General features: G+C 38.3%; 1 protein-coding gene across 3 annotated transcripts in view; it reads right to left on the bottom strand.

Annotated features, from left to right (window-relative positions):
* The window catches only part of CDADC1 (cytidine and dCMP deaminase domain containing 1), a 48639-nt gene that overhangs the window by 21699 nt on the left and 2265 nt on the right, over positions 1–24675 (bottom strand). For all 3 annotated transcript variants that reach the window (XR_013446968.1, XM_036104573.2, XM_078070388.1), the window contains exons 3-5: positions 19020–19094; positions 7648–7825; positions 972–1541 (exon numbers count right to left, since the gene is read on the bottom strand). Coding sequence is in view for 2 of the 3 variants with exons in the window: in XM_036104573.2 (XP_035960466.1) it covers positions 972–1541; positions 7648–7825; positions 19020–19094 (823 nt within the window). In the remaining variant the exon portion in view is untranslated. The remainder of the gene's footprint in view (positions 1–971; positions 1542–7647; positions 7826–19019; positions 19095–24675) is intronic.

Raw genomic sequence — 24675 nt, 5'->3', positions numbered from 1 at the left:
CTTACGGACTCAGTTCAGTAGGTCTGGGTTGGAATTTAAGCCTTTGTACTTTTAAGAAAAGTTTTAATGGTGATTCTGATATGCTGTCAGTTGAGAATCTCCATTCTACTGAAAGTACTTTGATTGTGGTCTTTGTTTAGAATGCAGACTAGTGGCATTTGTATGGACCTCTTCTTAAGATTTTCTTTCTTCTCCTTCTTTCTTGGGAAAAGCTAAAAAAAAAATCCTCCATTCACCAAATTTTACTCTACTGCTCCTCCTGCCTATATTTTCCCCCCATACTTCAAAGCTGCATTTAAAAAAGTGATCAAGATTCTACTTTGAAAAATCTTACCTCTGGTAAGATGTGAAAACATTGTTCTATAATTGGAAATACAGATGTCATCTTTCAACACAAAAAAGAAAATTCCCAAGTAACATTTTCCTTTTTCACATATACCCTCATGCTCAACTTAATAAAGTAAAAACGTCTGATTTCTCAACTTGCTGATTAAAGACATACCAGCAATTGGAAGAATTTGTCAATATTCCTTTACTTTAATGCTGTTATTTTGAATTCACATTTTTATTGTAAAGATTTTTAAAGTTTTTATGAAATACTGAATACAAAGAAAATATTGAAGAGTTAACTAAAAATTAATGATTTTGCTTCTCTCTCCTTTCTCTTTTTGTCCCATCTCTAGTGGAGGGCTCAGTGATCAACGAGATGACAAAAGCAGGAAGCAGAAGGGTCTAGATAATCAGGCCCTGATTTATAAATGTAGCACTGAATATAAGGCCACAGGAACCCAAATACTGCTCTAAGAGGTGTCTACTCAAGGATCTCACTAACTTCTACACATATAATGACCAGCAAAACTCTACTATCTAAGAGTAAATGAACTCTACGATAGATGAGATGAATACCATTTTACTTCTGAGACAAATACAACCCAGTCAGCCCCAATTTATGCACTAAGCATATAACTCACCAGTTCGATATGCCAATAACCTGGCCTGAACCATGCAGTGCCTTGCAATTTCTTGTGGCAAACTTTGATTGTGAATTTCATTAATCTGTTCGGTATTACCACAATAAAATCCGTAGTGCTTAAAGTTGGGCACACTGGAAGCTACTGTGGCCAAGAGTAGGATAAGGTCTTTCATGTTTTGCCTTAGATTGCTAAAGTATGGATTTTCACATAGGTTCTCCAAGCCTATAGTCATCAGTATTTGCTTATGCATTTCTTCATTTGAAACCAAAAATAACATTTCATATTCCTTTATTCTTTCTTGTTTACATTCAGAATAAAAGTCAACGTTAGCATCCGGCAATGTTTTTGCAATTTTTTGAATAAAGTCACATTTGTAAGAGGTCTCCTCTACAAACTGCACCATATAACACACCAAAGGCTGAAGTAAGACACACACATGGGCCCGACTGTTTGACTTCAATCTTTCCACTGCTTTGGCATCTAACTTGGCATCTTCAGAACTAGAAGCCTCAGTAAGCAAACTTATTTCTGGATCAGCAGGCCAGTATGAAATTCGGTTAACTCCAGCTGAAATATAAAATATGAAAGGCAGTTATCAGACACATGTTGAAATTAAGGGTTTTCTTGATAAGTCCACCATATCATTGTGGTAGATCCAGAGGTCCCAATCTGATAAATGTCTATTATGAAGTCAACTATAATACAGCCCAAGGGTTGGCAAACTATGGCCCACAGGCCAAATCTGTCCCATCACCTGTTTTTTTTTTTCTTCCCAGCTTGCAGGTTAAGAATGGATTTTATAGTTTTAAATAGTTGGAAAAATCAAAAGAATAGTATTTTGTGACACATGAAAATTTTATGAAATTCAAATTTCAGTGTCTATAAATAAAGTTTTACTGGAACACAGACTCACCCATTCATTGACATAGTCTCTGGTTGCTTTTGCCTTACAATGGAGTAGCAGAGTTGAGTACCTATACAGACACTATATGGCCTGCAAAGCCTAAAAGATTTGCTATCTAGCCCTTTATGGGAAAAGATGGCTGACCCCTAACAAAGCTCATGGAAGGTATTTGTGGAATCAAATCACGGGCATTGCTCAGTGTGGTCCCAAAGCCCAGTGCCACGACTGGAATTCCCAGTGCCGGAATCTTACAAGTAATCAAATGGCTGCTTTTAGAAATATCATAGCCGTCAACTGATATTGCTGAGAGTTTTGTATCTGAAATAAACAATTCACCCATACATTAAAAATGAACCTATGCTCTGAATTCTTCCTCTGGGAAGCTATTCTAAAAAAAAAAAATCCTAAATAGAAACAAACAAAAAAATCATGCATGCATATATCTAGTGCAGCACTGTCTAAAACAGTAAAAACATAGGGGTGTCTGGGTGGCTCAGTCAGTTAAGTGTCTACCTTTGGCTCAGGTCATAATCCTGGGGTCCGGGGATCAAGCCCTCGTGTTGGGCTCCCTGCTCAGCAGGGAGTCTCCTTCTCCCTCTGCTCCTCCCCCTTGCTCGTCCCTCTCTTGCAAATAAATAAATAAATAAACAGTAAACATAGGAAAAAAACCTAAATGGCCAAAATAATGTGAGGGCAGCAGTTTATGTGTGTGTGTGTGGGGGTGGAGAGCAATATCAATTTTTTAAGCCCACAAAATTAAAGACAAAATGATAAACTAGAATTTTCAATTAATGTGACAGGTTAGTAATCTTTAATATACAGAAAAGATTTTAATTTATTAACAACACATATGAATTGACAAGAACAATACGGCCTCAAGACAGACAAAACAATATGATCAGACAATTTGCAAAAGAGAAAACAAAACTAGATAACAAACAGATGAAAAAAATATTTTGTATTCGAGAGGGAACAATGAGATGCCTTTTACAGGCTTAAGCACCCAAATGTTCATCAATTAATTAGTATTTTACAAAGAGACCCATTTGCTAGTATCTCCTGCAGTTTCAGCTAGGAGACATTTTTATGATTGTGTCCAGAAGGGAAAAGACAGATGGCCCATAGGGTGTCCTGCATTCAAAGTAACAGATGAATTAAAAAGTCTTAGTTGAATAAACCCACATTTCTATCTACTCCCTGCTCCTCCTGACTCTTACTGTAGCTTGGGGTATAAATCAGTTTTGAAGACCTTAAAGCTGGTATCAGAATGTTTCTTCTGGCTGCATTTCACCTTCCCTCTGTTGGAGTTCTCACAATCCATTTCCTACTCAGTGGTGATAGTCCATCTTTCATCTAAGCATCTGGCTTGCTTCTAGCAATCCTGATTTAAGGAGAAGAGGGGATGACTAGTCTTTGAACAAATGTTCCTGTAGCAGTGGCAAAGGCTACAGCAGGCATTTTCAAATTTTTTGGTTTCAGACTCTGTTACACTCTTAAAAATTCGTAAGAACCCCAAAGATCTCTGTTTATGTAGATTATACCTACTGATATTTACTGTATTAGAAACTTAAAACAAATTTCAAAAAATATTTATTAATTAAAAATAACAATAGAGAATCTACTATACATTAATACAAATAACATGGTTTAATAAAAAATAACTGTATTTTCCAAAACAGCAATGAAAACTAGTTCAAAAGAATGGCATTGTTTTAAATGTTTACAAATCTCTTTATTATCTGGCTTAATAGAAGACAGCTGGATTCTCAATTCTGCTCCTGCTTTCAGTCTGTTGTGATATGTTGTTTTTACTGAAGTATATGAAAAGTATCAGGCCTCACACCCATGTATGGTTAAAAAAGGAGTATTTTAACAGACATTTCAGATAACTGAATATTCTTCTTTGACACTACGTAAAAATTTGACAAGGGATAATTTCTTAAAAGTTAGTTACAATGTGGAATCTGAAATATATCAACAAACTTTTTGTATAATTATGTTTTAAGTCCATTGGTTTATTGCGCAACAGTCTCTACCAGGCCTGAAAATAGCCTAATCATATCAGTCACAAAAAATCAGTTGGTAAAAACTCCTTGTGCTGTGTCAAAAGTAAACAAGGCCCTGCATTCCTTAGCAGAGATAAGGAGCCCAAGAACCCATCCTGTTTATATCAGCTCTAGGTGCATGCCCGTAGGCCCTTCACCTCGTCTGACGGTTACCTCTGCCTCATTATGTTAAAATCTCTGCCCGAGGAGGAGTACAACCCTCATTAACATAACGTATAACGTAAGGCTTGTTTCCTTAAAACCAATGCACAACCTTATGCCCGCCTTTGTATATGATGACAAAACCCCCCTTTCTGAATATTCATCCTAACCCTAAATCAAAGGAACCCATTCACCCAGCTCAGGGAGTCATGGATTTGGAAGTTATTCCCCATGATCTCCTTATTTGCTGCAAATAAAGTTTCCTTCCTTTTGGAGCGACAACTCCACCTGGTGCAGCTCCTATCTGTAACTCACCAAGGAGCCAACATGAACCCATGTTAGTTTGGTTACAATAACTCAAACAACTGCACACGTAAATGGTCTTCCTTAAGGCAACCTTCATACTTAGATTTGTAGCAAAAGTGCTTTAGGTCCACCTCCTACTATTTTTTCACACAGAATATTAAAAAGATGTGTACTCAAGGGTTGGGATTTATTAAAATTAATTTTTACTGTTTCATCAAGGGCATTCTTACATGAAACCCTCTTTTTAACTCCAAGTTTATGGCCATAAAGAGTACAAGGACTACTACTGTCTTGATTCACAATACAGGTAGTTTTTACTCACCATTGTTTGGTACTATTAGTATAAATGTAGTGTTATTATGAAAATAGTATGACCTTGTGGACCATCAGGAATCCACAGACCACACTTTTTGAGAACCACTGTGCTTTAGAAATGCTTCCCTTGTAACTGACCTAATAGTAATTGTTGCATGAGGTTAAACCATGACCCTTAACAAGATCAAATTTATAAGCCTAATATAACAGCAGTTGTATTTATACATGGGCCTAATATTAACATAAAAGCATTTCTATTGTAGGTCCTTCCTGATTTTCCACACTTCATCATTTGCTTTGCGAAGTTCAAATGTCTTAAAGACATCAAGCAGTGCTGAGTTACTTGTACTCCCCTATTTTTCTAATTCTTTCTAATTCTGATTCTCTAATAGGTCTGAGGCTATAGCATAGCCTCATAGTCAGCTCAGCAGAAACACAACTATGTTTTATTCATTCGTCTCCCTTGCTCTAGAAGAGATCAATCAACAGTGTTTTGGTCCTTTCACATTCTTTTTCTATTATCAATGCCACCATCTCAACCCTATTTTACACCCTGCCTAATGCAAGAGTCTGCTCATCAAGCTCTAACCTCTTATCTTTCCATGTTCCAATTCAATAACAAAAACTTAAAAAGTAATAATAATAAATTTAATCATGTTACAATCTGCTCAAAAAGCTTCAGTGGCTCCATATTATCTATAATGGGATTTATAGGTCAATTAACACAAGTGATAAATGAATATCCAATCCGCACAATTAATTGGTAAAAAAAAAAAAAGAAAGAAAAAAATGTCCCCACCACTCTCATACCTATCTTCTCTATTCATAATGACAGGGGAAAGACTATAGAATCCAGCAGTATCTGGGCTCTACCTGCTTGAAATACCTGTTGCAGGCAGGAGGCTCTAGCCACATGACCATTTCTCATGGAAGTGCTTCACTTGTAGCTCAAGGGCACTGTCTTTACTATGGATCTGATCACTGCTCTTAAAACTTTCATGTAAATAGGGGGCACCTGGGTGGCTCAGATGGTTAAGGGTCTGCCTTCGGCTCAGGATCGGCTCCTGGCTCAGCGAGGAGCCTGCTTCTCCCTCTCCCTCTGCCTCTCTCCCTGCTCATGCTCTCTCTCTGTATCTCTGTGTCTCAAATGAATAAAAACAAACAAACAAACAAACTTTCATGTAAATAAAAATCGCCCTTCCTCAAAATAAGTTTAGGAACTCTGGTCTATAAAATAAAGCTCGAAGGCCATACAGTTTTTCAAAGTTCTCCACTTCAGTCCCAACGATCATTATCATCCATCTGCCACTATTCTTTCCAAGAGTAATTCTCCATTTTGAACACTGACCCTCAGAACCTTGCTTCTCACAAACAGATGACCACACATGTGCTGTCCCCATGACCTAGGAATGTGTTCTTCCTCCTCTCCATCTGACCCGTCAAGATCCAGCTTAAGCCCCAGCCTTTCATTACATGCCAACCTGCATAGACACTAGTTCGCCTCTGAATTCATATATCACTTAAGAGCCTTTATCACTCATTTTGGTACTAGATGATGTGTTACATTAAGTTGTAACACAAGTAACCCAAGTAGCAAATTGAGGGAAGAGATTAAAACTGCATAAGCCTTTTCTGGGATGCTTGGGTGGCTCAGTCGGTTAAGCGTCTGCCTTCGACTCAGGTCATAGTCCCAGGGTTCTGGGATTGAGCCCCACATCAGGCTCCTTGCTCAGTGGGAAGCCTGCTTCTCCCTCTCCCTTTGCCTGCTGTTCCCCCTGCTTGTGCTCTCTCTCTCTCTGTCAAATAAATAAAATCTTAAAACAACAACAACAACCATATAAGCCCTTTTTTTCCCCAGAAGCTCTCCAAACCCCATCTTGGGTTTTTAAGGAGGTCTCATTACATAGGCATGATCGATTAAATTATTGGCCACTGGTAACTGAACTCAAACCCCAGTCTCTCTCTCTTCCCCAGATGTCTCAGGAGTGAGACTGAAAACTCCAACCCTCTAATCACCTGGGTGGTTCTGCTGGCAAGCAGGCCTCCATCTACGGGGTTTCCCAGAAGTCACTTCACTAACACACTCAGGTGTGACTGAAGGGGGCTTGTTAAGAATAACAAAAGACACCTCTATCACTCTCATCACTCAGGAAATTCCAAGGGTTTTAGTTGCTTTGTACCAGGAATGGGATGAAGACCAAATATACAACTCATATTCTAAGTCACAATACCACAGTGCCTATATAAAAGATGCAATATTTTTAAAATGGGAGAATGGAAAAAAAAAGGGTATTACCTGGGTACAAAATAGAATCATAACCATAAAGAGCTTTGGTGAGTAGCCTGGTGTAGCAGAGATGGATAGTTAAACATTAATAATCTGTGCTTCTTCCTCCCAAGTACAGAGCAGGCCCTGGGAGACAGCCGTTCAGCCAGGAGCTACAAGCCCACAGTGGATGTGAACAGAAATGATGCATGTGACTTCCAGGCCAGCATTTTTAGGAAGTGTGCCTTCTCTATTCTCTGTCTCAGTCTGCCTCTGGATGCAGAGGACTCAAGGCTCTAGAAGAGGACAGTAGCAACATGACAGAAGATGCCTACACCCATGAAACAGCCACATGGAGAAAAACCACCTGCTGTTCAGCAACACCTATGTTGGACTATTACATGGGTGATAAAGGTCTAGTATATTAAGCCACTGAAATTTTAATGTTTGTTATAGCAGCTAGCATTAGTCTATTAATACACGAAGGGTCATCTAATTAGTTAGTGACAGGGCTGAGACCAGAATCCATGTTTTTTGACTCTTCTTACAGTGTATCAAACTATATTCTGATATGTATTTATATTTCTAAATGATCGCAGTGGTGTTTAGGCAATTTATCTTGGTTATTCTCAGATAAATACTATTAATCCCCAACCAAACCTTATCTACACTTACCATTTACAATCATTTTCAAACAAGCAGAACATGGTTTTCTGGAAAAATAGAGATCACAGTTTTTCAGCCTTGACCCATGTTTTATAAGAGCAATTTTTCCAGCATGTAAATCTTCACTAGAACAGTGGAGACCAACAATTTTCGTGTTTTTCACCACCACAAGACCAGTTCTCTTCACCTACATTAAAATACAAAATAATAATGTATTAGTTATAACATCTGTTAAAAAAGAAACAGGCCCCAAATGGAGTCACTTGTGCTAAGTCTACATTATCAGACTGAGACTTAATACCTAATTGCAGTTTTGGCCTCTCCCAGGAATATAACCTTAACCAGTCAGACTGTAATTTCCTGCTGAGCTAGTGAGGAAATCCACCTGATAAACTCCTGTAGTCCCCAAAAAGAAAGTGACCTTGCCTGAAACAATCCACTTTTTGCTAGCAACTTCCTTTTCCTGCCCCTTCTGCCTATAGAAGCCTCCCCTTTTTGCAGCTCTTCAGAGCCCCTCTCTATTTACTAGATGGGAAGCTATATGACTCATGAATCATTGAATAAAGCAATTAGATCTTTAAGTTTACTCAGCTGAATTTTGTTTAGTTTTGTTTTTTAACTGATTTGGTGGCAGCATTTGGATCCAAAGGAAAACTGATGGCTTCGGGGACAACAAGAAACACAAGCATGGTACCTGTGAACCCTTTGAGCTCTCTGTCCTTCTTGCCATATCTAAGGGCCACAGGTAAGTTCCTTTTGGTTCTGAGCTCTGCTGTCTTTGCACTGAGCTCCTCATCTGATTGGCTTTCCAGTCCAAAATTCCCCATTTGATTGGAACTCCCATTCCTTGATTTAGCCCCCAGATTCCACATTGCGGAATCTCAGGCTATGGTCCCCATTTCTTGAGGTCTGCTGGTTCAGTCCTCTCCCCAGTCCCAGATTCCATGTTGAGAATTGGTAGTGGTGTGCACAGGGCTTTCTCTTGGCCAGGCTAAGGTACCATCTCTTGATTACTGCTGGTGTGTTAAGGTGAACATGTCTCTATTTTGTGTAGGTAAAGGCTATTGCTAATTGGAATTGTGGGAGACCAAAAGCCACAAAATTGGTGGACACAGGTTGAGCACTTAAAAGCTATTACAGCGATCGCCACCTAACTCCTGTGTTAGGATAAGTTGGTCATAGAATGGGTTAGACTGACACTAGGACACCCACCAACCTCAAGAAAATTTTGATGCAACTAGGTACAGGGTAAAACACCACACAACTCCCAACCCCAACCCAGCAGCATGTCCCTCTTGGGTATTAGTTTGGCTCTGAGAAACCCACTTGGCTTAAAAAAAAAAAAAAAAAAAAAAAAGAGGGGCGTGACTCAGTTGGTTAAGCATCCAACTCTTGGTTTCAGCTCAGGTCATGATCTCAGGGTCGTGAGATCAAGCCCTGCATCGGGGTCCACGCTGAGTGTGTAGTCTGCTTGTCCCTCTCCCTCTGCTCTCTCTCTCATAAATAAATAAAATCTTTAAAAAAAAGAGAGAGAGAGAGATATCTTTAAATTCCAAAACATACCACCTTCTGGCATACTTATGTAAGTCTAAAAATTATAATCCTGGGAGCTATAAATATCTATAAAATGACAAAATCTTACTAAGCCTTTTTGTGTCCTAAGAAGTTGCCTTGGTAACAATCATCAGGCTGGGGGCCCCAAAATATGGCCAGACAGAAATGTGGGTTGCACCTCCTTTCCCACTAGCTACGGCTGGATAGAAAATATGGGTTAAACTCCCTTTCTGGCTAGGGCCCTACCAAACTGCTATAAGCCCTCAAGTAAATAACAGCCTAGAATGCGATGGACATTAGGAGGAATGGTCCAGTTAGATAAGATCATTCAAAAAGCAAGGGTCCCCAGGGTGCCTGGGTGGCTCAGTTGGTTAAGCCTTCAGCTCAGGTCATGATCCTGGAGTCCCAGGGAGCGGGGAGCCTGCTTCTCCCTCTCCCCTCTGCCTGCCACTCCCCCTGCTTGTGCTCTCTCACTCTGTCAGATAAATAAATAAAATCTTAAAAAAAAAAAAAAAAAAAAAGCAAGGGTTCCCAAATCAAACAAACAGAATGGCATATACCTGTTTTAACTGGCATGTAGAAGCCTCCAAAAGGCTTCAAAATTTCAAAATACCTTCATTGAAAGATTTGTTGCAAATCACTCATGAAAAATTAAAGACACAAGAGGCACATAAAACAGGACTATAAAACTGAGGTAACTCCTACCATTACCCTCTATCCTCCTTTAATTAAGTATTCATTCTAGTAATCCTCTGTCTGAATCTTCTTTCCACTCTGAGGAGACTACAAGACCACAAACAAAAGTCCACCCAGTTAGGGGCCTTATAGACACCCCATATCTAGCCTTGAAGGGGGGCTGACAGGGCTCCGAGGGAGTGTCAGGTAAATTGCTACCTTAGTCCCTTAAACGGCCAAGGGAAACTAAAATTAAAATGAATGGAAATCCTTGCCAACTTTTGGTAGATACCAAAGCTATACCCTATTTTACACCTCACTAGGAGTCTGCAGATGGGATCCTAGGAAAAACTGGTTGAAGCTGGCTAAGGGAGAGAACTCTTATCAGAGTCAGCTCTCTGGATCTCTGTCTACAGTAACTGGTAGAGACAGAGAGAGAGAAAAAATCTTTTGAACCCTCTTTGGGGATGCCTTTAAGTCCAAGGAGTTATTTAATACTGCCAGGAATATTTACTGTTTGTCTCAGCTGAAATTGACACGATATTTAAAAGGATTTTTTTTTAAGTAGCTGGTCCTGTGGTCAGAAGTTGGCCAGATTAAAAGCTGATATTAAAGCCTGATGGGAGTTTTTCTTAGGCATTCACCCCTAAGCTAAAATAAAAACTATGAACCTAGATGGAAAGAAAAAAACCTTCTCACACTTTTGTGGAAGGATTTACTAAAACATTATAACGATAAGTAGCTCTAAATCCAGAACACAGAAGTCTTTTGATTTCCATCTTAGTTGGAAATATTTTCCTTGATACCAAAAAGCAAATTGAAGATAATGTGGTTAGATGGGGGGGACCAACCTATGATGTCATTTAAGTTACAATCCAATTCCTTGAGAAATTAAAAGCAACTGTTCTTCTCTTACATATCTTTGCAAAACCAGAAATGCAGCTCTAGAAACAATTCAAAGTCCACCTATTCTTTTTACCAATCCCCAAACCTCCCATATTTATCTCAAAAGGCTTATAAGTAGTTTTGCAGGAACTTAATGTTCTTTCCCTGTGCCTTTGAGATGTACATGTTTTACCAGGTCTTCCCCTGGAACTCTAATCTAAACCATCCCCAATTCCTAAGACTGAAGAAAAAAAACTGTGTGTGGCAGGGTTGGGGTGGGGGGTGCTTTTTATGAATACAAACTGCTACAGAAGCTCCCTTGCCCAAAATTTAGTTCACAGCTTTCATAAAATGCTTGTCAAGGACAAATACAAATCTTAAATGTCTTCTCCACAAATATTATAGAAAAAGCCTTAACCATCTGAACAGGTAAATTTAACTTATTCCAACTGTTCTTTTATAAACCAGTGAGTTTTGCATTATCATACCTGTCTCATGGCTAAAATTTTATTTTTATTTTTATTAATTGATTTCTTTTCATGGCTAAAATCTTCAAATGAAAGCTCTAAGGTCTCCGTTTGCATCTCCTATATGTTTATGTGCATCTATGTAAATGTGTTGTAGATGTGTGGTATTTTCTACCTCTGGATAGTACTGCCAAAATTAATTTGTAAAAAAGTTCCATTTAATTGGCTTAAAGAAAATTAAGCACTTAAATGGATTATTCATAAAATTCTCCAAAATATAATAGAAACTAACCCAAATGCGTTTCAGGTTCACATAATCTGGAAAAATATTCAGTATTAAGGCTAATTTAAGCTTGTTGGTTTAATTAAAATAGACATGCCTTTAGAGTTATCAACACTGAATGTAATGCAGTCATACAATTTTATTCTACCTGGCTTTACTAGTCAAAAAAGTTCGTTATCTCTGTTACAAAATCTGACAGGTAGAAAAATAACTTGGAATGATGAAATTTCATAAGCAATCTAAATATAATTGTTCAAAATAAGTGAACTAAATAAACGTGAGATAAAAGTTTTTAGGCAAACTTTTTAAACAATTTCCCCAAATCTTATTGGGAACCTGAAACCTTAAAGTTTTGCTAAGTTAAATTAAATGATGGATAGTCACTGAATATCTAGATTATTTCCAATAACATAAAAGACTGAAACAGTAATTACTGAACATAGGTTTATCTACTTTTTGGCTTCCTTTTACAGAGGAACTAAAAATTTTAGGGTTTGTTATTAAACATGTTTTGTGCTACCCTGAAAAATTTACTATGAGAAGGCATATATTTCTAGAAATTATGAGAAGTATTTATAAATTTGCCAAGTCACAGAAAGCTAATGTAAAAGGTAATTCACAATGTTTACTTCTTTTTTTTTTTTTTTTTAAAGATTTTATTTATTTGACAGAGAGAGAGACACAGCGAGAGAGGGAACACAAGCAGAGGGAGTGGGAGAGGGAGAAGCAGGCTTCCCGCGGAGCAGGGAGCCCGATGCGGGGCTCGATCCCAGGACCCTGGGACCATGACCTGAGCCAAAGGCAGACGCTTAACGACTGAGCCACCCAGGCGCCCCACAATGTTTACTTCTTTATTTTTATTAGAAATTAAGGTTTTTTTTTTTTTTTTTTTTTTTTTTTTTTTAAAGATTTTTTATTTATTTATCTGAGAGAGAGAATGGGAGACAGAGAGCATGAGAGGGGGAGGATCAGAGGGAGAAGCAGACTCCCCGCTGAGCAGGGAGTCCGATGCGGGACTCGATCCCGGGACTCCAGGATCATGACCTGAGCCGAAGGCAGTTGCTTAACCAACTGAGCCACCCAGGCGCCCTAGAAATTAAGGTTTTTAAGGGTTAAACATTGTAATATATTGAATTAAAGCTACTAAAAAAAAAAAACCTCCATATGCAAGGAGAGTAGGATGTGTATTTCAGTAAAAGAAGGCATTAGGGGGCACCTGGGTGGCTCAGTTGGTTAAGCGACTGCCTTCGGCTCAGGTCATGATCCTGGAGTCCCTGGATCGAGTCCCGCATCGGGCTCCCTGCTCGGCAGGGAGCCTGCTTCTCCCTCTGACCCTCCCCCTTCTCATGTGCTCTCTCTCTCATTCTCTCTGTCTCAAATAAATAAATAAAATCTTTAAAAAAAAAAAAAAAAAAAAAGAAGGCATTAGGAATTAGGAATGCATTTTTTTGTTGAGGAAAAAGAAAGTAATTTTGTCCTAAAGTGAGATTGGTTATTTCAGAATGGGAAAGAGGAAAGACATAGGACAAAATCTGAAGGGTTACTAAAAGGGTTGTAGAAGATTTGTGGAAAAGGAGTCTTTGGAAAGGAATACTGTGTGTGATCAAGCTGGCTAAGATTAAAATAAATTAAATTAAGGGTTTTTTTAAATGAATGTATTTTAATATCAAAAGTAAGCTGGCACAAAATTAAAATTTAGTTTTCTCTCTGTTAAAAGGATAAAGTTTTCTTGGACTACTGGTCTGTTCTTGATAAGAGATTGTAAAAGGTTTTTCTTTACCTTTTAAGTAATCTGCTCATAAAACAAAGATTTTGTGTCTTCTCAAAATAATCTTATGTGTTTCATGTTGTCTTCATCAGGTCTTTGATTACTTAAAAAACCGGATTCTTCACTATTAAAAGAGCTAATTTTTTTTTACAACGATTTAACTTTCTGTATTTGCCTTTGAAGTCTTTGTCACTATGGTTAAAGTAGATAACTAAGTATTGTTTCACAGTGACCCATGATCCTATTTGACCAAGTGTTTTACACTTGATCTTAGCCAAAAGGCCGAGAAGCGATGACCAAGTGTTTTAAAAATTTTCAATATTTTTGACAAAGCTGGAGGCCTCAAAATCAAATTCACCAGGAAGAGGAGCCAACATTGAGGTACACTGCTTTCTCTCCCAAGATGTGGGATCAAGAACATTTCTTTCCATTCCTTCTTCCCTCTCTGACCATCCTTTTTCCTAATTCTTACAGCATGAAGGTCTTTATGATTTGGTCCACATTTTGCCTTGCTCTGGCCTTGAAAGATAGTGGTATCTGAGGCCATTACAAAGGGGTGAAATCCAACTTCCAAACGACTGTTGGACTTGCCTTGATGCGGTGATTCTGCAGTCTGCCTATCCCAAACTTCTCCCTGATTTCCAATGCCTCAGTTTCTCTGGAACAAACCCTGTCTCCTTAACCCCAAACCCACGGAAACTTGCATCCAAGCTCTGCACAAAGAGAGGGACATGAGGCAAGAGTAACCAGAATAAAAACTGCATGCACAGTCTACAGACTCTGAAACTGTACTAGCTTCCATGGCTGTCACCTTTCCAGTTCTGAGCCACAGACTCAGAAAATTAGCTCCCTTCCCCTGGAGTGAGTATGAATGAGGCTATGATCAGGAAACTCTCCTTAACTCTTTAAAATACTACAGAATCTGCTGCTTAAAAAAAAACAGCTGCCCAACAAAATCCTTAGACCCCCTAACCAAAGTTGTTCTTGGTAACAGGATGGCCCTTGATTATTTTTTGGCTGAACAAGGAGGTGTCTGTGCCGTGACCAACACCACTTGCTGCACATGGATTAACGCTTGTGGGAAAGTTGAAACTCAGCTATAAAACCACTGAGCGAGCAACTTGGCTCAAGAAAGTGACTCCTTCAGCGGGGTCTTCCTTTAACTTATTTAATTTTGATTGGTTTGGGTGTTGGGACCACAGCTCCAAACGCACTCTAGATATTGGGGATTACCCTGATTGTAATAATCCAGTGGTCTCTCCGGCATGCTGTATTCTCTCAAATACAGCTTGAAATGTGTGTTCGCAGCCACTAACCACCGAACAAATCATCTCCCTAAGACTGGAACATCAAAAAAGGAATGAAGAGAATGACTGGCTTTAAAAATGTGAACCTGAAGTCACGGTCTGTGAATACCACAAAGATTCAAGAAAAAAACACCAAAAACAAAACCAAAACTCATGACCTGTGAATACCACCACAGAGCATCAGCAAAACTGTAAGAATTTTCAGAGCAACAGCCAGGGGTGGGGCTAATGCCTTAAGTTTTGATCACATCTCTCAGGCGTAGGGGTCTGAGCAACTGACAACGGGCCCCATATGGAGTCACTCATGTTAAGCCCACATCATCAGACTGAGACTTAATGCCTAACCTAACTGAGGTTTTGGCCTCTCCCAGGAATATAATCTTAACCAGTCAGACTGGAATTTCCTAGTCAGCTAGCGAGGCAACCCACCTGATAAACTCCTGCAGTCCCACAGAGGAAGGTAACCTTGTCTGAAACAATCCACTTTTTGCTAGACACTTCCTTTTCCCACCCCTTCTGCCTGTAGAAGTCTCCCTTTTTTGCAGTGATTCAGAGGGATGCTGCCTGATTCATGAATCGTTGAATAACGCAATCAGATCTTTAAATTTACTCAGTTGAACTTTGTTTTTTAACATATCTAATGATTATATCATAGATTATACTTGATTTATTAATAAAATGAAAATTTTTATTTAGTTCTTTACCTGAACATAGTTTGAACAAAAGCACATTTCTCATTAAGTCCAAAAACTTTTCTGAAAATTTAATGTTGGTTTTATACCAGAAATTTTCTAAATCTAGGCATTCTTAACTGAACAGTGAAGCATTTAATTATCCATTAATATGTCTGACTGAAAAATAAATACACTTTAACCTAGGAAAGGGCGAGAACCAAGTTGATTTGATTTGTTTCTTACAGCATCCAGTCTGTAACTATTTAGTATTAAGCTTCTACATGGTATAATGAAAAAGGTAGAAAACCCTGTGGTTTTACACATGGATAAGTGAAGCCCAAAGAGATCATGTGACCTTCTGAAAGACCCCACAAATGGTAAAAGGCAGAACTAAAGCAGAAGTCATCTTAAATCTTAAAATATTTTAAATACTGACTAAATAAAGATAATTGTCAACTTCTTTCTAAAAACTGGCTCTCCCAATTTTTCGCACTATGGCAGTCTAGACTAACGTGGGTAGGTCCCACCTCCCACAAATATATAGATTTACAAAAAAAAAAAAAAAGTTTTAAATGCATAGTCAAGCTCAAAAGAAGACACCTGCTCAGGTGTTAAAAATGAAGAGAACTCAAAGCCAGAGCAGTAAGCCTGAGCTACCTCAGCAGTATCCCACCCACAGGTAGGGGACCGGGCTGACTGTGCTTCCAAGCCCTGGAGGCCGGGGGCGGGCTGGGATTCTAAAGAGGTGTTACTTTCAACCTAAAGTGTCCTAACTTACACAGATACTAATCGAAAAAGTTGGTGTGACAATATTAATATCAGATAAAATAGACTAAGTTAAAAATCAGTTCTATGTAAGGCACAACGTAGTCTATGCCGTTTTCACAGGAAAGGGCTCTGAGGTAAGGAATGTAAACCCAATCTTTGGGTTTGGGACTCATTGTTACAGTATGTGGGGAACTTGGGCTGAGCATAGGGTACCTGTTATTCCCTACTCCCTTTCAAAGGGATTTTATTCTATAGTTATCCCCAATAGGACACATCTTGAAATTATTTATTTATTTTAAATAAAGCTCAGACCAGAGCTTTATTAACTAAAACAGTCAAGTTCAGTTTCAGTTATGAGTATAAATGTCTGCAACTATGGAGAATGATATTTTGTAAAATGCCTAAAAAGAAAGAATAGAGAAAATTTTATAGAATTCCTTTTCTGAGTTAACCAACCATTTCCTAAACTAGAAGGACATTTAAAAGGAACAAAAAATCTTTCCTTTACAAACTATACTTCCAAAAATATATCTAAAACATGAAAGATCTATATTGGCTTTTAAAACAAGCTTTAAATTTACCGTGAATTTATAAGCCCTTTCCCCTTCCCATCCCAAAATTTCTTAAGAGTTTTATGTTCCCCAAATACAAAGTGTATGTTAGTATCTACTTCTGAGTAGTTCCAGTGAGTTTTTCTTTTTAAATTATAACTTTGGAAAAGAACTGATCATGCCTTATCAAGAGATCCCAGCATGCTAGAGCTCACTTTATTAAAATGAACCAATTGTGGGGCACCTGGCTGGCTCATTTGGTGGAGCATGCAACTCTTGATCTTGGGGTTGTGGATTCAAGCCCCACGTTGGGTACAGACATTACTTTAAAAAAATAAAATGTTTAAAAATAAAGTAAAATAAAATAATAAAATAAAATGAACCAATTGTGACAAACGGAAATGGCTGCAATTAAATGATTTTAGCTTTAGATTTTCTCAGTAGTTAAGCAGACAGAAATAAAGCCAGAAACTGTGGCGACAAAAGACTTTTTTTTTTTAATTTTTTTTTTAAGATTTTATTTATTTATTTGACAGAGAGAGAGAGAGAGAGCACAAGCAGGGGGAGCAGTAGAAGGAGAGGGAGACCGATGTGGGACTCGATCCCAGGACCCTGGGATCATGACCTGAGCCAAAGGCAGACGCCTAACCATCTGAGCCACCCAGGTGCCTGCCACAAAAGACTTAAAAAAACTATTCCTAGGGCACCTGGTGGCTCAGTGGGTTAAGCATCTGCTTTGGCTGAGGTCATGATCCCGGGGGTCCTGGGATCGAGTCCCGCCTTGGACTCCCCACTCGGGTGAGTCTGCTTCTCTCTCTCCCTCTGCAGCTTCCCCTGCTGTGCCCTCTCTCTGTCAAATAAATAAATAAAATCTTAAAAAAAAAACAAAAACTATTCCTAAAAAAACCTCTCAAGACCCAAAACTATTCCTAATAAGCGGGAAGCGTACTCATCGATTTATTATTAGAACAATCTTTTATCCCTCCCTTGCCCCTCAGCATAGGCGCAGAGACAAAACAAACAAACAAACAACAACAAAAAATGAACAACCTTTTAGGCTAAGTTTAATTTATCACTTTTTTGCCTAGAGTCCTCTTCACCTCAGAAAATATCTTTTATCTTTCATTTGTTTTTAGCTAAGGCCAAAATGTCAAGTTTGAGACAAAGATTTTTCCATCCCAAACTTAAAACAAAACAAAGCAAATAAAAGCCTAAGTTGCATTCCATTTTGCACTTCCACTGACTGCAACTCCCAGGAGACTAAAACTTTTTAGTGAATCACTGTTCTGGATCCTGACTGCTTCACTTCACTAACATCTTGGAAAGCCCTCTGTATTATCTTAGTCACAGGGATTTACAGTAAAATGTAAGCAAAAGAGGACAGTCTGCGTTTTGGTAAACAAATTAGTATGTTAAGTGGTGAGTCACTATTTTTTTGCCTTCGCCTTTCTTAAAATGAAAAACATCTAAATATTCGGAGACAAATTATTTCTATATTCTTGTTGGGCATTTTAGAGACTCACTCTCAGAACTTATCAGGAGATCTCCAGGAATGCACATCAGAATCACGAAGGTAACTTTTTTCAAAATATACGTGTTTTGTCTCCATTAGACACCCAATAAATCAGAATCTCTCTGGAAAACTCAAAAGATTAAAATAACAAGGAAATACTGTGCAATAGTAAAAAGAACAAAGTTCATCTTCTCGGGCCTGGGTTTGATTTTACCCTTCTTACAAGCTAGTAAATTAGCCTGCTACGGTTCCACTGATGCTGACAAAACACATGAACCTCCGGGCTCAGAGACTACTTGATCATTCACAGCCCAGCAAGCAGTATGAGCACCATGTTTGTGATGTTTCCCTTGCCCACAAGTCCCATGGGTGTCATGCAGATGGCCCAGATGGATTCCTGGACAGGAAGTGGGTTGTGTTATAGGAAAGGAACACCAAGTCTGGGGATTGCTGTTTTATCATAGACAGTAAGCAAACCTCCTTTCTGTCCCAGAGGGAGACATTAGCTCAACCCTCAAGGTTGCTTGCTGCAAACACAACTCTGAGAAATGGCCTAGGTAAAGAACAGTTAGGGCCTTGCATTCTTTAAACCAGCAAGATGTGCTGGAGTACGAGAGAACCGTGTAAGAGTGTTTCTCAACACATTTATGCAAACTAATATGGAAATGTATCAAGAGTTAACTTTGAAAGTTAAAAAAAAAAGATGTGGGAGCATATTATAAAATAATCTGGGTTTGTTTTGTTTTTTAGAGGAGAGACATGTATAGTCTTGTAAATGCACTGAAAACTTTTAGAAGGATATGAAGGGTATATAAGAACCTGCCTTGTAAGTGGAAATGGGAAACTTGAGTATAAGAAGGACTTTTAGTCTACTTTATACCATTGTTTTTGCTTTGTTATTACAAACACTTCTTTTTAAAAGTCATAAAAATTCACCTGTTTTTTGTCAGTAGATATCCTGGCCATCTCTTCATTATCTCCTAAGGGTCCATGCTTTCCCTCTTCCTTTTCCTAATTAAAAGCGGATTAGGGGAAAAAAAGATTAGTGCACAAAACATAGAATTAACTCAATATTTCCTATTTGAAGGCTGGTTTTCTTGGTTTTGGATCATTCATTTTTTTTTTTCCTGATGAAAATCTGCATTGACTTCACGCTTTGTTCAGGTTCAAGTTCAGACTACTTAACCTAGTAAATAAGGCCTTTACAATCAGGCCCCTACATACTTTTGCAAAATACAGAAGGACTGAAAGTTGTGGTCAGAAAATAAAATTCTGTAGTTTAAGATTTTGGAGTTGGGCAGTTTTAAGGAGCAGTCCAGAGTGTGGCCATAGCTAAAAAGGGCTAAAGGGGGGTAGGGGTAAATTAACTGGAATTGGGAAGATAAGGAACTATCTGTAGATATGGATTGTGGTAGGCAGAATAGTGGTCCCCCAAAGACTTGCCTGTCCCACTCCCTGGAGACTGTTACGTTACTATGTTACTGTGGCAAGATCGTAGATGGAATTAAGGCTGCTAATCATCTGACCTTGAGATGGACCCAATGTAATTACAAAGGTCCTTATAAGTGAAAGAGAGGCAAATCAGTGCCAGCGTGATGCAACACGAGACTCAGTCTGCCACTGCTGGCTCCAAAGATGGAGGAAGAGCCTTGTCCAAGGCAAGTGGGCAGCCTCGAGAAACTGCAAAAGGCGAGGAAATGGAATCTGCCCCGAGCCTCCAGAAGGAAAACAGCCCTGCTGACACTCTGAGTTTAGTCCAGTGAGACCCATTTCAGGGTTCTGACTTCCAGAACTGTAGGACAATAACTACATATAATATGTGCTTTAAGCCATCGACTTCACGGTAATTTGTTACAGAAGCAAGAGGACACTAACGCATGGAAGTCCACGAGTCTCTTCTAAAAGTAAAACCTGAAGTAGAAAGTTTTGAGCCAGGGCAAGATTCCTTCATTTATTAATTCCACAAATATTTACTGAATGCTTGCCATGTGCCAGCCAGAGACCTAGTTGCTCAGGATGCAGCCCTTATTGAGCTTATGACACAGGAAAATGACTATGAAGTGAGCAGATGATTACGACAGAATGATAGAGCAGGCTTCTGGGAGCCCTAAGGCAGGTGGGATACATAAGAAATCGGAGAAAGTTTCAAAGTGGGAATGGTAAACTTGGTGAATGTTGAACTCTCAGTCTTATGAAACAAATGCTGGATGCTAGAAAAGGAATAACCTCTAAAACGTTTACAAGAAAAGCCATGTCCTGGGAATCACATTTCTATTCCAGCAGAACAGGAAGTGGAAGAAGTGATGATGCTGGTAGTGGAATGGTGGGAATGAGATGGTAGTAGTGGTGGTGAGGACGGTATGAGTGATAATAATAAAGTACCTAACAGTGTTTGCCAAGCACCAGGCTCGAAACTATCTCATTTAATCCTCAGAACTTTACAAAGTAGCCCCTATCGTTTCCATTTTAGACATGAAGACATTGTGGTTGAGAGAGATCAAATAACTGCATAGCTAGTCAATGGGAAAGCCAGGACCTGAGCCCCAAGTCCATCGTCTTAACCATTATGCTACCCTGTTACTGTTCTGGAAAAGTACAGTGAGTACACAGTGGGAAGAATTAGGAGAGAGGGACAGTACATGATGTGTAAAAAACGAGGCAACAATACACTTACTCTAATTCTTATACTACAGTACCATTCAGGCAATTTCGATATGTTTAACTTAACTAAAAACTATGAACCAATAGGAGAGATTATTTTAAAACGATGGCCATTTTTAGTAGTGCCGACTTCTGAAACTTTTAGTTAACTGTGCTTTTCCCAAGTCTCATAAACAGTTTCTCTCCCACTCATTTATCTAGTTTTGGGCTGGATTCTTAAAAATGCTTGGATTTTATACTTAATGTAAACTTTGCTGAACAATCTTCAAAGAGCATCCATACAGTGTAAATATTTGACAACACAGAAAATCTCAGATATCAGTCATATTTAGAAGTGGTTGTAAGTTAAAATACACTGAGGGGGCGCCTAGGTGGCTTAGGTGGTTAAGCATCTGCCTTCGGCTCAGGTCATGATCCCAGGGTCCTGGGATCGAGCCCCATATCAGGCTCCTGGCTCAGCGGGGAGCCTGCTTCTCCCTCTCCCTCTGCCTCTCTCCCTGCTCATGCTCTCTCTCTCTCTCTGTATCTCGGTGTCTCAAGTGAATAAATAAAATCTTAAAAAATAAAATAAAATAAAATAAAATACACTGAGGCTGGTAAAATGAATGACAATCTAAATGTCCAGTGCTAAGGGAATACACATGGTACATCAATACAATGGACTGTTATGCCAACATTAAAATGATAAGAACAAACACATATAGTACATAGTTTGTGCCAGGCACTATCTGAGAACTTTACAAATACTAACTCATCCACTTTTCATAAAAGCCTCCTGTAGTATGTACCAGTAACACTCCATTTTATGGATGAGGAAGTTGAGAGAGGGAAAGTCACTTACTCAAGATTACACAACAGTAAGAGGTGGAGTCCAGATTTGAACCCAGGCAGGCTAACTCCAAAACCACTGACTACTCTTAAACCATTAGACTAAGTTGCTGCTCCAATGTGTATAATAATATTACAGCATAAGCATTTTCCTATGTTAAGTGAAAAAGGCTAGATCCAGAGGTAAATGATCTCAAATAACTCAAAGAGAGACAGAGAGAGAGAGGAAAGATTGAGAAACAGTACAACAATGTCAGTAGTCACTAGATAGTGAAATTGTGAAAAAAATTTTTTTCTTCAGTCCATTTTATAAATAATAGACACACATTAGTTTGGTAACAAATAAAAATGTTTTAAGAAGACAAAAGGTTGGTAAAGCATCAAAGGCAGTATTTCCAATATAATTACATGTCAAATTGCATCTTAAGAGTTTCTATGACTTACTTTGTATAGCAAAAGCAGAATAAAGAATTTAAGTGAAACAAACTTAATATTTTAGCTTAAAGAACATTTTTCTTCTCTTAAAAGGAAAAAGATCTTAGTCAACCCTGTGAACATAATGTGTAATTAATACTGAATTTATTTAATTTAATACACATCCCTGTTGAAAAAGAAGTTAATTTCAGCAGAGGATTTATTCTTGATATATATATATATATATATATATATATATATACACACACACATATATACACACACACATATATATAAATATCTAAATATATAAGTGTGTGTATATATATATGTGAATTAAAATGAGATCAAATCTTCATATTAAAAAAAAAAGTGTCTTCAAAATTAGTACTCAATCTCTAAGAAGCCCAGCTTTTTAAATGTGCTTTTAAAAAGTCTTAAATCTCGGGGTACCTGGGTGGCTCAGTCAGTTAAGCAACTGACTCTTGATTTCGGCTCAGGTCATGATCTCAGGATCATGATCTCAGGTGAGATCGAGCCTCACATCCACCCTGTGTAGAGCCATGTGACCGCTCCATGCTCAGTGGGGAGTCTGCTTGAGATTCTCTCTCTCCCTCTCCCTATGCACCGCCCCCCACTGTCACATGCATGTATTCTCTCTCTCTAATAAATAAATAAAATCTTCTAAAAAAATAAAAGTCTTAAATTTCTAAGCATTTGCTTCTAATCTGTCTCTTCAAGACAATTTTATCTGCAAAAAAACAAAAACAAACCAAAAAACCCAAACAGTTTGAAAATCTTCCACTTTCATAAAATAATATTAAGCTACTAAGAGGCAGAAAGAATAAAAGACTTCAAAATCATGAAGGAAATGAAGACTTTCTCAAAGCCATTAATAATATATGGAGCCAGGGTGGGGGTTGAGGGAGTGATTAATAGGGCATAAAAATGCAAAACATTTTAAATAATGTTTTACTATTTATTAAGTATTTCACATAGTAGTTGAAGAAGAAAACTACTCCAAGAGATATCATTTTATCAGGGAAAGTGAATTCTCTATATACAAAGACTTTACACCCTTCACAAAAATCAACTCAAAATGGATCATAGACCCAAATGTAAAACGTGAAACTAAAAAACTCCACAAAAAATTACATAGGAGAAAACCTAGATAACACTGGGTATGGCGATGGCATTTTAGATACACAAAGGAACGATCCATGAAAGAAATCAGTGATAAACTGGACTTTATTAAAATTGAAAATTTCTCCTCTGTGTAAGACACTGTCAAGAGAATGAGAAGACAAGCAACAGACTGGGAGAAAATGTTTGCAAAGACACATCTGATATAAGACTGTTATCCAAAATATACAAAGAACTCTTAAAACCTAACAATAAGAAAATAACCTGACTAAAATATGGGCCAAAGAGCTTAACAGAAACCTCACCAAAGAAGATATATGGTTGACAAATTAGCATATGAAAAAATGCTGCACATCACATGTCATGAGAGAAATGCAAATTAAAACGAGATACCACTACATGCCTGTAAGAATGCCCCAAATCCAGAACACTGACAACACCAAATACTGGAGACGGTGTGAAGCAACAGGAACTCCATTCATTGCTGGTGGGAATGCAAAATGGTACAGACAGTTTGGTAGTTTCTGGCAGAACTAAATATACTCTTCATCATACAATCCAGCAATCATGCTCCTTGGTATTTACCCAAAGGAGTTGAAAACTCACGTCCACACAAAAATCTGCATACAGATATTTATAGCAGCTTCATTCATAATTGCAGTAATTTGGAAGCAACCAAGATATCCTTCAGCAGGTGAATGGATAAATTATGTGTGGTATATCCAGGCAAGGGATCTTACTCAGCACTGAAAAGAAGTGAGTGATCAAGCCATGAAAGGACATGGAAGAACCTTAAATGCATATTGCTAAGTGAGAGAAACCAACCCTAAAAGGCTACATACTACTGTATGATTCCAACTATATGATGTTCTGGGGAAAGGCAAAATTATGGAGACAGTTAAAAAAAAAATCAGTGGTTGCCATGGTTGGGGGTGGTGGGGGAAAAATAAACATCACAGAGAACTTTTAGGGCAATGAAAATATTCTGTATGATACCATGATGATGGATACATGACATTATACCTTTGAGGTACACAGGATGTACAGTACCAAGACTGAACTATAATGTAAACTATAGTCTTTGGGCGATCATGATGTGTCAATGTAGGTTCATCAACGGTAGCAAATGCACCACTCTGGAGAGGATGTGGTTAATGGCAGAGGCTATTCATGTAGGGGGGAGCAGGGAGTATACAGGAAATCTGTGTACTTTCCCGGAAATTTTGCTGTGAACCTATAAGTGCTTTAAAAAGATAAAGTTCTAATTATTAAAAAGTTAATTCCTTAATTCCCTCTTAAAATTCGTCAGTGTAGTCCCTACTTATAAAATCTAAACTCTCTTGCAAGGCATACAATATTTTTTATTTTCTGATTCCTGTATACCTTTCCAAGCTCATCTTCAGTCTCTTCCCTTCACCCAACTTCACCCTCCCCCATGAGGACCACAAGTTCTCTCACTCCTTCAAGCTTTTCCATATGGAGTCCCTTGGCTTGGTAAATATCTACTCATTCTTCATGTCTCAGTGCAAACAGAGCCTCCCCTGTG

Source organism: Halichoerus grypus, chromosome 4, assembly GCF_964656455.1.
Source record: "Halichoerus grypus chromosome 4, mHalGry1.hap1.1, whole genome shotgun sequence".
Taxonomy (NCBI): Eukaryota; Metazoa; Chordata; class Mammalia; order Carnivora; family Phocidae; genus Halichoerus; species Halichoerus grypus.
Note: the sequence above shows the minus strand (reverse complement) of the source record. Positions and strands in the feature narration are given on the sequence as shown.